The sequence below is a fragment of the Meleagris gallopavo genome, chromosome 20 (assembly GCF_905368555.1).
Source record: "Meleagris gallopavo chromosome 20, MGAL_WU_HG_1.1, whole genome shotgun sequence".
Taxonomy (NCBI): Eukaryota; Metazoa; Chordata; class Aves; order Galliformes; family Phasianidae; genus Meleagris; species Meleagris gallopavo.
Window position 1 is genome coordinate 5,335,348 of NC_139423.1, and position 15,639 is coordinate 5,350,986.

The 15,639-nt window shown below is 50.4% G+C and overlaps 2 protein-coding genes across 9 annotated transcripts in view; one reads left to right on the forward strand and one right to left on the reverse strand.

The window, feature by feature from the left end:
* Positions 1 to 11,502, reverse strand: part of TBC1D16 (TBC1 domain family member 16) — a 25,924-nt gene extending 14,422 nt beyond the window's left edge. For 5 of the 8 annotated variants that reach the window (XM_085240221.1, XM_085240220.1, XM_085240219.1 and 2 more), the window contains exons 1-3: positions 11,164 to 11,320; positions 6,662 to 6,897; positions 5,038 to 5,650 (exon numbers count right to left, since the gene is read on the reverse strand). In XM_085240221.1, the coding sequence (XP_085096347.1) occupies positions 5,038 to 5,650; positions 6,662 to 6,839 (791 nt within the window). In that variant the 5' untranslated portion in view covers positions 6,840 to 6,897; positions 11,164 to 11,320. Of the gene's footprint in view, positions 1 to 5,037; positions 5,651 to 6,661; positions 6,898 to 9,235; positions 9,295 to 9,939; positions 10,220 to 11,163; positions 11,321 to 11,382 lie in introns of those variants that run through there. The other 3 variants (XM_085240215.1, XM_085240216.1, XM_085240217.1) reach the window with 3 other exon arrangements.
* CCDC40 (coiled-coil domain 40 molecular ruler complex subunit) overlaps positions 11,459 to 15,639 on the forward strand; it is an 11,276-nt gene continuing 7,095 nt past the window's right edge. The window contains exons 1-8 of the mRNA XM_003211486.4: positions 11,459 to 11,590; positions 12,332 to 12,503; positions 12,668 to 12,825; positions 13,315 to 13,398; positions 13,487 to 13,706; positions 13,925 to 14,082; positions 14,979 to 15,101; positions 15,463 to 15,584. Coding sequence (XP_003211534.2) covers positions 12,362 to 12,503; positions 12,668 to 12,825; positions 13,315 to 13,398; positions 13,487 to 13,706; positions 13,925 to 14,082; positions 14,979 to 15,101; positions 15,463 to 15,584 — 1,007 coding nt within the window. The 5' untranslated portion in view covers positions 11,459 to 11,590; positions 12,332 to 12,361. The remainder of the gene's footprint in view (positions 11,591 to 12,331; positions 12,504 to 12,667; positions 12,826 to 13,314; positions 13,399 to 13,486; positions 13,707 to 13,924; positions 14,083 to 14,978; positions 15,102 to 15,462; positions 15,585 to 15,639) is intronic.

A 15,639-nucleotide genomic window follows, 5' to 3' on the forward strand; every position in this document is an offset into this window, starting at 1 on the left:
CTGGCCCACTACCACTGCCCTCGTGGTGCTCAGACTGGGAGCCCAAAGGAGGCGGGTGCTCTGTGTTAGAAGCAAGAGGATGAATTAGTGATCACACCACCGATGTGCTTAATGTGAAGCAGTCTGTGGGAGCAGACCTCAGCAGCACCTGCGTATTCCCCAATTAAAATCCCAAACAAACAGCTCCACCGCCCCTTCGAGCCGTAATTCCTGATCTCAAGTTAGCTGTCACTATTTTTCTTCCACAGAGAGCTGGCAGCAAACCAACAGAGGCAAAAAACCAAACCTGCCATAATTAACATGCTTGCTGTTCAAATATTGATACAAAGAAAGACGGAGCCGTATGCCCACACTGCTGCTCGGCTCTGCCCAACCTCACAGTGCATTGGGGCAGCACAGCCCTGCCCAGAGCCCACAGCTGCCCCACTGTTACGTGGCAGAGCCTCACTGAGGGACACCGCTGTTCTTACAGGCACTGCTCCAGGTACCAGCGGCACTTCTCAAACCACACGGACCCAGAGCCAGGCCCCGAGGCTGAAATCGCCAAAAGCAGGCGAGAGTGATGCAAGACGCTGCAAGAAGTTACAGGAGTTGGGAACCCAGAGACCAATTCCCTCAGCCCTGGGAACACAACCACCCCTGGCAGCACGGCAGTGGCTGTGCAGCCCCGCTGCGCCCATACGCTTCCCTGGCCCGGTCCGCAGGGGGCTGAGAGGCACCGAGGTGCTGCCACGACATCATGGTGCAGCAGCACGCTGTGCTATCCCTGGGGAGGCCATTTGCTGATGAGCTCTCCAGGAAGGACTCAACAACACTGGCAGAGATTGCATCAAGTGTGCCCAAGGAGCTGCTGCTTGCGTTGCATGCTGCGCCTGTAAGAGCTGTTCACGTGCACTCATGACTCCTTCGGAGGATGAAAACTCTACTGTAGTTTAGCTCCAGCATGAAAAGGTTGTTTCATGACCCAGGGAGCGGTAGTCGATGGCTCAGTGTCCAGATGGAGATGAGTGAGCAGTGGTGTCCCACAGGGGTCAGCACTGGGACCAGTGCTCTTTAATATCCTCAATGACGTTGGCAGTGGGATCGAGTGCACCCTCAGCAGTTTGTAGATGACGCATCCCAGGGATGGGATGCCATCCATAAGGACCTGGACAGGCTGAGCAGTGGGCCCAGGAGAACCTCACAAGGTACAACCCATCCAAGTGCAAGGCCTGTGCCTGGGTGGTGGCAGCCCCTGCTATCAGCACAGGCTGGGGGGTGTAAAGATGGAGCACAGCCCTGCCAAAAAGGACCTGTGGGCACCAATGGATGGCAGCAGGACACGTGACAGCATGGTGCCTTCACAGCCCAGAAAGCCAACAAGACCCCGGGCTGCATCCAAAGCAGCATGGTCAGCACGCACTGAGCAGCCCGATCCAGGTGTGGGCATCCCTGTTTATTGCAGGACCTGTAAAGGTCCGTTCCAACCCAAGCCATTCTGTGATTCTACGGTCGTGGGTCACTGCTGCAGTGAGAAGCCCCTCACAGCTCCCCTGCCCCTGGCCTGGCTAACTGGGGGCACGAATCCAAAGCACCCCTGCAGACCACCAAGTGCTTCAGCAACTGATTGGCACAGGGCTGCTGCCACGACCAGCTAAAGCGACTTTAGAAGCACTGAATGACATCACGCAGGTGTCAGATGCTATCTCGTCGCCAGGACGTACCAAAAGCTTTTGGTTTCACTCTGCTGATGGGGAAATGGAAGCTGAGTAATCTAGCAGGGCAGCAACAGCCCAAGGCCAGGTTCAGATCCCGCTGTCCTCAACTGGTGCCCTTCAAAGCAAAGCAGATGTTTCCTGACAGATAACAGTGATAAGGGAGAAAAGGAACACAGAGAGACCATTTTATTTTCAGCATCTCTCCTCCGCCACACAAACGCAGCTCAGGACGAAGCCACTGTCTGTGCAACCACCTCCCATCAGCCGCTGCCCCCATGAACCTGAGGGCCAGCAGGGGCACGGGAACCAGGAGGACACATCCCCCTCCTGCCCACGGCCCAACCCAGCTGCAAAGGAGCACGAATGTGTGCTGGTAATGGGGCACTGCCCTCTCCCCAGCCCCAGGAATTGTGTAAATGGGAGGAAAGCATTGATCGCTGCATGGGAGCCTGGCAGCCTTTCAAACTGAGAAGAAAAAAAAAAAACACAACAAAAACACAACAAAACAAAACCCAACAATGGATACGTTTTTATTTCCTTATGCTCTGAAAAGCGAGTTGTCGACTTAAAATGACTGACTCATTGTGCAACTCCAGGGCTTCCCAGCTCCCTCCTGCCCCTGCTCCGCTCCCTGCCTCACACACAGCGCTGAGGCTGCAGCTCCATCCTGCCCCCAGGAGCAGGTCCCAAGGATCCAGGAGCCACTCAGTATCATGCAAGCAGCCCATCTTCATCTCATCTGACCCAACACACCCTAATTCTTCTGCAACGTCATGCTTCTCCATTTCTGATGGTACCCAACTGCACGGAAGGGAGAGCCGAGCTGGAAAACCCATGCAGTGCATGGCTGCAGCTTTTGAAATAAGCACAGAGCAAAGTAGAAGTTCTCTTTATTGCAGCTCCCCAAAGGAGAGGGAAATAACCAGAAACAGTCGCTCCTCTTTGGAGGGAGGGTGGTGGCCGGGGGGCAGGGAGGGAGCTGCCGCCAGCAGCACTAACTTTGTTCGCACTCCAGCTCTGCTGCACAGAGGAGCTGCCAGCAGCAAATCCTTCCGAACCAAGGAAGCTGTTTTCAAGCTCGTGGTGACTTCTGGAGCAACATCCCCTGCCCCTCAAAGCCGGGGTGAGCACTGGGAGTCAGAGTTTTGCACAAGACATTTGCAGAATCTGCAGCTATCATGCACAAGGCTCTGTGGGGAGGAACAATTTGGCACAAAAGAATGGACACACTGGACAAAAGCCTTTCAAGCCTGAAGTCCCAAACAATGAAAGGTCTGTTTAATTAATCTGTTGCAAATTATGAGGGCCACAACCACTGTAAGACGCTTCCAAGCTGCTGCCAGAGGAGTTAAAATAAAATAGAGGGGAAGGAAGGAGCAGCCCCCAGGAGCAGCAGGCAGGCAGAGCCAGCAGAGGGCTCCCCAGCAGCCAGGGCAGCATACACACTTACAGCTTAAATTGTGTTTTAGCTATATAAAAAGAAAAAAATAAAAAAAAATAAAAAAAATCAACTGTCTTTTCTATCACAGGTCAGTGCTGTGGTACATAATGCAACAAACCTCTTTGCTACAGCTATTGGATTCTGAGAACACAGATTTATCACTAAAAAGGAGTGAAATAAATTGAAGTTTCCTAAAGTTTGTTCCAGACAACAATCCGATTGGTGATCGCTTACTAAAACTCAGGTTGCAATACTTAAAAAAAAGAAGTGCACTTGTTTTTTTAATAGTGACAGAAACAGCTCAAGCATGCACAGCATCATGTGCTGCTTCCAGGAATAAAATTACATCTCCGAAGCAAACTAAGTTGCTGGTGGCAATGGAGTTCCGATGTGCTTTTTTTGCAGTAAGTCAAATTAATCACAACATTCTCTGAAAGCATGTGCAGCTGAAGGCCCAAACAGTAGCTCAGCACTGGAGGAAAACCTCACTCAGGAAGCACACCTTGGAACCAGCAAAAGTGAAACTGCAAACCCTGTTTCACGGAGTCAGCCAACACACACAGAATGGAAGAAGGAAAAGTCAACTGTCAGAAGCTGTATTTAACTTATTCAAAGGCCTCTCCAAGCTTTCAAGGTATGTCTCAGAGCATTCATCTAGTTCCCAAAGCCCTCTCATGGCCCACAGCTGTCAACAGGAGATGAGCATGCAGAGAGCTGTAAGAGCTCTCTCTTTCAGATTTTCTCTTTTCTCTCTCTCTTTCAATGCTGTTTGGAAACCTCATCCCAGCCTGAGCAGCATGCACTGCTCACAAAGGTGCTGAGCAGGGTGTTTGGGACAGGAGCACTGCCCTGCAGCCCCAAGCTCCCCAGGCTCACACTTAATGACCGCACACTGCTAAGATCTGCACCAAACACGAGGCCAATACAGATGTCTGACACCACCACACTTATGCATTCAAAAAAATATTCAGAAAGAGTTAAGCCACTTAAAACGCTTCCTTTCATAAACTTGTTCTTACTGGTATTCCCTGGGTTTGAGATTAGACCCTGAAATAGAGGCCAAATCTTTCCTAGCATCAAGTCTCCGCGCAGTCCGTGCGTTGCTGACACACACAAAGTAGAACTTGTTTTTCCTAATTTCAGGTGTAGTTTCAAGTTCAGCTGTATCCTTAAAATCAGCCCTGGGGTGCTTCATGAACACACCTCTCCTCTGCGTGGCGGAATCGAGTGACACAGCACGGAGACCGCAGGGCAGAGAGCCAGAAACACCGCGGATCAATGTGGAAGTGATCAGGTGCACAGTGATAAACCCTTGCTTTGCCAGGGGGCCTTCTTCCCCCATAGAGTTGACTGCAGGTGCCATTGAGAAGCACTGATCTTTGGATGCACCTGTGCTGACCGTGTTAGCCAGGTTAAACAGTTCAGAATTCATATTTCTGCCCTATTGTGACCTTGTTGTCAGCAAAGCAGCCTTCCTGTCCCTGCAGCACCTTGCCCAGGAGCCAGGCTCGCAGGACGCCAGCCAGACTCTTTGATGTGGCTTTGTACCAGCAGCTAGCACAGCACAGCAGAGCTCAGCAAGACCCACAGAGGACCTTCCCACTTCAGTAATGCTGCTCCCAGGCCTCCAGACAGCTCACCCGAGAGGCCCACACGTGCACAGCCCTGCACGATGGACAAGGCCACAGTTCAACGAGCAGGGGCAGGACTGGCCAACAAGCAATTTCCTGTGAATTACACAGGTGTCATAATCAAGGGAGAATTAAAGCAAGTCTGAAGCCAGACAGGATATTCAGCTCAATATCACTGTCGAGCTTCTTGATTTCCCTTAACATCCCCAAACTCAGCAGCCAGCAACCCGGCAATTCACCCCAAAACTGGAGAAATGGATGCACTCACCTGGTTTCATTATCCAGAAATACAGAACTACTGCTTTTTACAAGGGCTTCGCTAATGGGAGAGAGGCAGAACGGGGAAGAGAAGGCATCAGAATCAGAGTCGAAAGTACTGTCCCTGCTCACATCATCAGCAAACAGCTCCAGGGAGCCCTCGTCCTCCCCTGGCTCTGGCTTGCAGTCCAGCCCTTCCTCCACCGACAGCTCTGACCTGTTCTGCTCGTCCTGAGAGCTGATTGTCGATAGGATTCCTGAGTCGCTGCGGGCAGGCTGCGGGGACTGGTGGGCACCATCTGCTGCCACACAGCTCTGGGGCAGCTTCTCCCCATCCAAAGAAGGGGAACTGATGTAAGCCCCGTCCTTCACGAGCTGTGACACAGTCAAGATGTCTTCCTTCAGGACCACTGCCCCCTTTGGTTCGGTGGGAGAAGCCTGCTGGGCAAATCCCTGAGCATGGCGGCCTCGTTTGCGGGGAGCTTTGCGGACCGGGGAGCTCTCGGGAGTGACGTAACGCAGGGCTTCTTCATCCTGCCTCTGGATGCGTGAGTTTGGGACCCAGGCGAGGATGAGCGTGGTGCCGAGCAGCTCGTCCTTCTCCATGTACAGGCACAAATAGCCTATGGGAGAACAAAGCAGCAATCGGTTACAACACAGCTTCACTCTTAGGAAAGTGCCTAAGGCACAAACTTGCCCTTCCTCATCGCCTCCCCTCTTCACCATCACTGCACGAGGGTGAAGCAGCTGCTTTTTGTCATCAGGAGAGAATTCTGCCACGTGAATTGTGGAGTTCTCAGCATCACTCAGTATTCACAAATAATTTCAGGCCTGCACATGGCTTCTGAATACTCTAAATTCCCTCTGGCTTAAGTGAAGACAGGAATTGCGTACAACGCTTTCAACTTCCTGGCTGGATTACTCATCAAGAGTAAATTCTGAAATACGTTGCCACATGAAAAACTTTCACTGTTTGTTAGTTAAACAATGTCAGGTGCCAGCTGAATATTTCTCCTTTTTAAGAATATTTACCTTAGTATAGCCAAAGGGCTACAATTCTCACGGAAAGCCAATAGAAGAGTCACACATACAAAAGGGGAAGTGTGGGTCAACGTTCACAGAATAATCAGTTTTGTGAAGTTAAGCCAGTAGCCACAGCTCTCTTTGATGAAAACATGAAAGAGCACAGTAACAGATGAGAATAAAGGGATAGGGGCAGTATTTATCTTCATTTATGCCAGTGCATGCAGCCACAATCAGGTTTTATTTTCCCTCTACCAAGGGTTGGTGAGGCCACTCTAGCAATAACAGTTACAGGATGATACTTGACTTCGCTGAACCACACACATTTGAAAGAGCATCAGAAGTTCCTGCCCTCAAATGACAACTGTTCATCTTCTGGCAATACAAAAGGATGTACTGAAACAGGTAGATCTATGCTACCAGAAGAAGAAACGTTGTCAGTTTTTCCTACTAAAAGAACAGCTGATAGATCAGCTTGTGGATGGCTTTCCTCGGTGCCTTGAAGCCTGCCTTGCCTCGTGCCCCTCTGGTGTGCAGATGTTGACAGGAACAAACTCCCCAGGAACAGGAGAGGGTAAAAAGGGTGAGTGAGCAATGCCTGCAGCCCTCACCTGGGTGGTGCTCCCCGATGCCCTGCAGCAGCTCAGGTGGGTGGACACAGACATTGTTCTTGGAGTAGATAATCTCCCCATCGAGTATGGAAGATGAAGCGCTGCTGCCACCAGGATTCAGGGTCAGGAGGTCAGAAGCTTTAGAGGAGGCACGTCGGAGGAGTCGCCCCAGAGACATCGCTGAGGAAATGTTTCCATTATCTGTCAGCTTTAATCAGGAGCCAAATTCAGAAGATCTGTCAAGAAGGAGGAAAGAACAGTGTTAGAACAAACACAAGGGCAGTGCAGCACACGCCTATGGCGGCCTGAGAAGGAAAAGGTCTCCCATCAAGAGCTGCTCATGCAACAGCCTCCAAGTGCTCTGCACCCCTAGTGCCCCCTTTGCGGGTTAAGCATGGTAAAGCACGTAATTCTGGGATGTTTCTCTCTGCAGGGAAGGGATACGGAAGCAGTGAAAAACAAAACAAAAAGACCTTTGGTAGTTAAAAAGTTTTTTCAGAGACAAGTGACGTCCTTCAGACGGCCCAACAGAACTCGGCGCAGAGCAGACACTACTGCCACCACTGCCTGCAGCTGGAACACACACACTGCAGCATGGCAGCTGCTGTTCTGCCAAAGGGACACGAGGAGAGGAGACGCCTACTTCTGTTCCTCTGTATTTACACAGCCTCACTTTACAGGAGCAGGCTGGCCCGACCCAGCAGCACCGTGCATTGCCACAGGGCTGGGGGCAGGTGCAGCACTCCTTGCTCACTCTGTGGTCCGCAGAGCACACGGAGGGGCAGCCAGGAGGAAGAGAAGCAGACAGGCTCAGGTTTGTGCTGTCGAGGGCATTGTGTGTAGGGAGTACATAAGGGGTGTAAAGCAAGTGCAGTTTAACATGAAAGTGCTTTGATTTCTTGAAATGTGGTTTTAATGCTACCTCTGGATAAATGAGGAAGCAAGGAGGCCAAGAAGGCAAACAGAAACCAGAACTTCCCCAAGTGCAGAGTGAAAGCTGCTGGGAAGGAAAACAGCAGTCTCAGCTCAGAGTGATTTTTACATGTGATGGCAAATGAAACCACCAAGTCGTTAATGGTGCCTTCATTAAAGGGCAAGCTATTGGTTTAACTGGCAATTGCTGCATTTGTCAGCTTGAATCACAGCTTTTGTTCACTGAGACTTGGAGAAGTTTCAGTCCTGCCATGTACTGAGCCCAACAGGCTCCTATCTTGGAGGAAGTCATTTGCTTGAAGATATCTACAGAGGAAGCCACCCCTCCTCTTGCTGCACCCTGCAAGAATACAACCAGTGAGCTCTGCTGCAGTTCCTCCTCCTCGCCACTGCGTTCCAGCACAGTGCTGAGAGTCCAAAGCAGTGATGTGGAGCAACCTGTGCAGCATCACTGGTCCTGAGCTTCCACCACACCCACAAGGGCTCATCTGGCTAAAAAGGCAAAGGCTGTAAAAGCAAAGAAAGAAGATTTGATCGAGGTGGTTGCATCTGTTGACCAGGGAATGCTTCCTCGAAAAAACATTGCTACTACAGACAACAGATGGAGATGCACCTATGAAACATGAGCTTATGTTATGCATGCCCAAATGCAGCTCCCCAGGGGCCCTCAGGATGCAGGAAGAGGTACAGGACTTCTCTGCCAAGAGAAGCAGCATTTAATTAGCTTTTACCTGGCATAGTGAGAACAAAGCAACAAGTAAAGATCTAAATTCCTTCTGCTTTTCAGCTTTTTTTTTTTTTTTTCCTCAGCAGCTTTAAGGGAACTATCACTTTGATCTGCAGAGCATCTGTTGCTTCAGCACTGCCTTGATGTGCAGGTGGAAGGCACTGGAGGTACATGCATACATGAGCAGGTTGTGAAGAAGAAATAAAAAAGCCAGGAGGTCCAAAACATAACATCCTGCCAACATGGAAACAGCTTGCGAACCTGCCCCTGCTCCCCAAAGGGTAGCAGCTCAGGCAACACAAACCAGCAGTACCAGAAGTACCAAATCCACAGGGTTTGCTCCATTCTGAGCCCTTTCCCATGTGGGACAATGTCCTGAGGCCTGGGCTGTGGGAAGTGGTGCTGCCAATGCCCGTGGCAGGGGCTGGGGGAGGCAGCAGGACCCTGTCCCACAGCTGAGTCAGCACAGAATCCGCACCATTAAAAATGTACTTTTCATACTTTCTATTTATCCCCCTGATCTGAAGGGATTCTTTCCAACGTGGCAAAGCCAGCCCAGCTCTCTGAAATCTCAAGCACTGAATTAGATGCTAAGCTCTTGTAGAATGCCAACGTTTATCAAGCACACAGACATTTTTCCTCTCCCACACATTAACTGCCATCTCTAAAAACCTTCGCTGCCCTCACCACCTCAGCTGCTATCCCAGCCAGCACAGCCCCTCAGCCACCCGGCAGCTCAGAGGCACACAGGGCTGCCAGCTCCTCTGCAACAGCAGATGCCCTCTGCACAAGAGCCTGCCCACTTCCAGGCAGAGGCATCTCCAACAGCGCTGGCTGCCCGCCTCCCCTGGAAGTGCCCTTCCCCTTCTCATAAACAACAAGATCCTGTTTGGCTTGGCAGATTGCACTCTCACCTTGGCAGTGGCTGTCGGACCAAATGTCGCTGCCTCCGGTTGCACAAGATCCCTGTCTGCTGAAAAAGGAAGGCAAGGCGGGCTCCAGCACGTTGCCACAGACCCTGCAGCCACCCACGGGGCCTCTCCCACCAACACGCTTGGCCCAGGGGCACTCAGTGATGTGCTGCAGCCTACGGCCACGCTGCCAGCGCTCCGGGCCTGACAGCAGATCTTACAGCTACGAGGGCAAACGTTCTGTGCAAGGGTGTAATCACTTCACAAGCAAAATAAGCCAAATGACAGGGCTCTTGAAGGGAAACATGAGGCTCACAGCATGTCTGTGCATAAAGGAGAAATGAGAGCTGTTAAAATCAGCACCAAATTTGAGCATGAAACGTCTTAAGGAAAAAAAAAAATACAACAAGGTTTTTTTCTTTTTCTGCCTTAATAACTTGAAATTGATTTTGCAGATTAAAGGAAGAGTCACTGCACAGCGGAGGTCTCAAGCCCAGCAGGAGTTACTGCTTCCTCCTGCTCCCCTTGGGCAGAGCAATTGCTCCATCTGCACTCTGGGCTCTGGATGGCAGAGCACAGGGAGACAGAGCCAGGTATCGACCTTCCCTTTGCACTAAGAAAAATAACAGCTATGCAACCCACTAGCTATTAGCTAGAGCTATTTAAGATGACCGAGCCAAATCAAGGGAAAAAAAAAAAAAGTTTACCATGGGGAGCCATTCTGAAGTCACTCCATTTTGCAGGGAGAATGATGTAGGTCACCAAAAGCTTTTCCTTTCCGACCTGCAGGTGCAGCAACGGCAGGCAGGGCACAGAGCAAAGAAAGGAATGACAGCAGCCACAATGAAGGCTGGGATCCAATGCAGTGCATGCATCCCGGCCGCTCCCATGCAGCAGGTTTCACTGAGATGAGAGGTAAAGAAGGGACAGCAGACTGCACGCTGCAAGTTTGTGACTCAGAGATAAAAAGGGAAACGAAATGCCATCATCGACGCCTGCTGGCTGCTCCCAGCCACACCTGCTCAGGCATAAAAAAAGCAAACACAAGGCTTACACGCCTCCAGCCCTAAAAGTCAAACGGCAGCATGAAATGATTTGCGCCTCATGTCCCTCTGTCCCAAGATTAACCATCGTTTCACATTACCTAAGGGAAGTGTTGGTGTGGTAGACAACATAACGGCCTTTTATCAGCACAGTCCTGCAGCCACTGCCCTGTGACTCTCACAGCGCCAGTGCCCAAAGAACAGCTGAAGAAAGCCCAGAGTCTCTGGCCACGCAGACCAGGGACTCACTGAGCAGCCCCAGAGATGTGCCCGTGCCCGTGCCCTCCAGCGAGGCCTGCCAGCAGCACGCAGGGCAGGGCAGCACCTGGCACGGATTCTCCAGCTTTAGCCGGGCGATCACCAGAACGAAAGCAAGTCCCGCAGCCTCACACGCGGCTGGAAGAAGCAGCAGCAAGCCGGGCATCCTTCCTCCGAGCTGTCAGCAACAGCCAGTCCTCCCGTTCATCCCATTCTCTCTTCAGAGACCTTTCATTAGTTCTGTCACCGACTGCATCCATCGAGACAGCCGAGCGCCTCGCACGGCAACGCAGCGCTGGGGGGGACGGGGAGCCCCGATAACGGCAGAGGACCGACGCTCCGGGACACGGGGAGGGCAGTTCGGGAGGGAGGGAGGGAGAGACGGACCGAAGGGAGGGGGGGGGTGGGACCAGCGAGGAGGGGAGAGACAAAGAGCGGGGAGAGCGCGTGCTGCTCCCGGCACCGGGCTGGAAGCTCTGCCTCGTGGGCCTGGGGCGCGGAACCACGGCCCGCCGAACGCCCCTGGGCTGCTACCGACAGACAGACAGACAGACAGACAGACCGGGCCGTGGAACTTCCCCCCGCCCCGGGGAGCGCAGCCCCGCCCCGCCCCGTTCGCCCCGTACCCACCGCGCGCCGTGCGGGGCTGCGGGGCTGCCGGGCTGCCCTCCTCCTCCTCCTCCTCCTCCTGGTCGCTCCGCGCGGCCCCGAGCTGTGCCCGCCCCGCCACGCCTCACAGCTCCCGGTAACCGCCTCCGTGCCGGCGGGGAGCTGCGGAGAAGGACGAAAAGGCCCCGCCCCGCTCCGTTCCGCCTCGCCCCGCCCGCTCCGGCCCCGTTATCCCGGTACCTGTGCCTGCAGCGGGGCCGGGAGGTAGCGCTGGGTTGAGGCGGCGCGGCCCGTTCCCCCCCACTCCGCGGGGTGAGGTGGTGCGGTCCGAGCCCCTCCACCCCCCGCCCGCACCCCCCCCATAGCGGGGAGAGATGGTCGGGTCCATCAGTCACGTGACCGGCTGTTGACGCGTCGCCTGGCAACGACAAGATGGCGGCGGCGGCGGGTGAGTGCGGGCTGCGGCCCGGTCCGGCTGCTCTGCGGTGCCACATCGTCCGTTGTGCTTCTCGCACGGCATATCAGAAAGCAATTCACCCGAAAAAGAGAGTTATCCCAAAGAAAGTTCCTTAGGTCCACGGCAATGTGGGGTTTGATGGTGTTTTTTGAGGTTTGTTTGTGATAGCAGCTCTTGTCAGCGCTGTACGGTATGTGAAGCTGGGGTGCGGCCGGGTCCCTTTGAAAAGAGGCGATTTTATTGCTGCAACCACAAAACTACAGCAGGGAGAAGAGATTTGGTCGAGCGTGGGGGAAATTCTTTCCTATGAGAGTGGTGAGGTGCTGGAACAGCTGGCCAGAGAGGCTGTGGGTGCCCTGTCCGTCCCTGGAGGTGTTCAGGGCCAGGTTGGATGGGGCCCTGGGCAGCCTGGGCTGCTATCAGATGTGGAAGTTGGCAGCCCTGCCTGTGGCAGTGGGATTGGAGCTTGATCCTTCCAACCCAAGCCATTCTGTGAAGTGCACAAAAAGACTCTGATGAAATGGGAGATTTCTTTCTAGTGCCTGATCTCTGCAAAGGTTTCTTTTTATCAGAAGTGATGCTGTTTTGCCAGTATATTTGTGAGCTGATGATGGAACAGGATTCTCTTGCTTATCCTTTGTGTTGTCCGTATCTCATAATGACAAAAATAAGCAGTTTTTTAGGGGCAGACAGATTGCAAAACTGATTCAAGTGGTGAATTTCATATTCTAGGAAAAATCTCCTGAAGCTTTCTCAGACAAAATGGAATTTGATGGTAGCCCTCCTGAACTGGCAGAGATGGAGCAGCCAGAAACAGAGAGTGAGAACCCTTCCCATATGGCTTCAGGAACTTCTATGCAGGCACCTGCATTTGCAGGGGAGTTGAACAGCTCCACAGAGCCAGGTATCATCCCATTCCTTATTGACACTACAGTAGGTGATATCATCTAACAAACAAAATATCCAGCTTTCTCCATTTCTGGTGATTGTGAATCCAACTTCAGCCATAACACTACAAAATATAAGGGTTGGGTTTTTTTAAGTTTTCTTTTTTCCTTTTCTGTTCAGAATCTGCCTTGGAGCAGTTTAATCAGCTTGCTAGTGAGCATGGTGGCCAAAAATGGGAACAGGAACACCAACAGGTTGGAGCTGAGCAAAATGAAACAAGTGGAAGAAGTAACGAAGCAGCAGAAGAAACACAGCTAGTTGTCTTGGATCCAGAACATGTGAGAAATCTCCAAATCTTGCTTTTTGCTATTGGTTGTATTTGCAGCTATATAGAATGTATGAGGCAAATTCTAAGCAGTGGTTTAGCTGTGTGCTAAAACTAGATGTTTAAAAATAGGTTCTACGAAAGTACTGACTCCTGAATGTCTGTTCTCACTATTAAACTCAGATTCAACGTGAGCAGTGCTCTGGGCATATTGGATACTATTCAGTACTCTTGAGAGACAAGTACTTCATAGAAGGAGTGGATGGGTTCTCAGATGTAGCTCTCCTGATGTTTCTGACTTGCAGATATTCTTAGTTGTTGTTTTCTGTCGTCAATGAACTCCCACTGTATAACTTGCTGCAATGAGTGTAGCTAAATAGGAATCCAAGCCTCTATGGTAGAGAATATGATGTTTTATTCAGTAGCAGCAGTAGTATTAAGGTTCCTTCATCATTTATTTATACAAGTGTGTTAAAATCATCACCATCACGCTTTTTTACAGCCTCTGATGAGAAGATTCCAGACTGCCCTCAAGAATTACCTTACTAAGCAGATGGAAAAAGTGGATCTAGAGCTTCGAGAACTGGTAGATAAGAGTATTTTGTTGCCTTCTCACAGCACCCTGTCCCTGTGCAAGTTGAAGGCAGAGAACCAATTTCCTCTTGTATTTGCAGAGGACGGCGACAAAGAAGAGCAATGAACAGAGAGAAGAGCTTGGAGTGATTCTTTACGGTGCACAGCAGCAGCTGGCCCATCTGCAGCTGGAGCTGGAGAAGAGCCACAGCCGTCGTTCTCAGGCAGCCACAGCGCGTCGGCAGCTGGAAGAGGAACTGGAGGGCCTCAGGCTGACTTACCAGAAAGTGTGTCAGAACACGGATGATGAACGCAGGAAAGGTGACTGAGGCAGTCCTTGTGATAGAAATCAAGCAGTGGATTTCAGAATACAGTAAAATTCACATGGAATGATGAGCTCACTGGGGAGTTTCATAGGTGCTCCTAGTTCTTAGGAGAATCCGTGTGGCAGTCTCTTCTTGTCTTTCCATTTTATTTGTGCTTAAAGTGTGTCCTTCAAACACAGTTCTCAGTAAATATTCTTTTTCCCACCTCCTCAGTTTCTGCAATGCAGACCCAAGCAGAAAACTTGGCCTCACGTCTTTTGCACATGCAGAATATGGATGAGGAGATGCATCATAATATCTTACTGATGAAGCAGTCGACAAAGAAGGCTGAAGCAGAGAAGATTCAGGCTGAGGTGGAAAAGAAAAAACAGGTATCAAATAAAACTGTCTGCTTTTAGATAAATAAAGATGGATAACAGTGATGAATCTTGGAGGAGGCACTGCCTTGTCAGAAGAAAGGCTGTAATGACAAACATGGGGACTTCATCCCCAAAGAACTGGAAAAAACAAAAACAAATCAACCAACCCAATCAAAACAAACACGTACACACACGACACGTACAAAACCCACACCACAAAACAAGTGTTTCTAAGAAGGAAGGAAAAGCCACCACGAAGATAGTGGTATGCACTGCCCAAAGGTTTTCTGCAGTTCTTATGATGATAAATCACTCTTCAAGCAAGCAAAGGGGGATGGGGATGGAAAGGTAGTGAAGAAGTGTCATTGTTCAAGCTTTAAGGATTATTCTGAGCCACAGTGAGGTTGACAGGGAAAATTGAACTTTGGAAATGAGCAAACCTGCTGGTGTGCTGGAGCTCCCTCTGCTGCCTTCTGCTTGCAGCAGGACACAGACTGATGATTTTTGATGCAGGGTTGTACACAAACAGTTGAAGTAGAGTGGGTTTAGATGTTTTCTAACAAAGCATTTTACATCATAAGTTATTAAGATTCCAAATGGCGAGGTGTCATAATATAATCGAAACTGACAGGAAGAATGTTAATTCAAGATCCAAAGTATTGATTTACTAATGTGAATAGTAAGCAAAAGATAACAAAATCAGCAAAAAAGGGCTCTTTCTTTTGAAAGTTCTCTTCTGCACCCGTGGCAGTCATTCATACCTGAACAGAGAGGTTCAGTAAGAATCAACTCCAATCCATTTGGCCATTCAATTTTGATACTAGGCTATCTTGTTCTTGATGAATATATAGTTGATGAAGACTGAGACTGTATTACTCATCCTGAACTGCTTGATTCTGACTCTTTAGGATCTTCTAGTGGAACGTTTAACAAGAAAAGCCTATGAACTACAAGAACAGATTGCTCTGTTTGAAGCTCAGTTTGTGGCCCAGGCAGAGGACACTAAAGTAACTCGACAAGCAGTGAATGAGGTAGGAAGTGCACTTTTTTTCTTTTTTCTTCTGGTTAACATTTCCGTTTGGAGCGACTGACCCCTTAGGCTCATGCTCATGTGATAGGTACAGTACAGGCCACAGTTTTATAGTCTGTTCCTGTTTGCTGACATGAAGATATTTCTTGCCTTAAGAGTTGTCTGTAAATCACTTCTCAGCCCACTTCCTCAGCACTTTTTCTCGAAGACCTATGACTTTTCTGTGCAATAGATCAGACACTTTAACTGAAGCTGTTTCTGCCTGGCATATTATGTAAAGAAAAATGTACTGCATTGCAAAGTATATTTGGTTTCTCAACCCAGTAAAGGTTCAGCCTGTCTACATGTTCTCTCTTCTCTAGGCCTGTATGGAGGTGCAGGCTATTAACATGGAGAAGAAGCGATTGATAAACCACTGGACTAACAGCTTAGCTGGAGTGAAGCAAAGAGACGAGGCCTATGTTGCTGCACAGGAGCTGCTGAGGTATGGCATCTGAGAAATGCCCCAGGAAAGGCCTCAAATTTTGGAGATCAGAGAT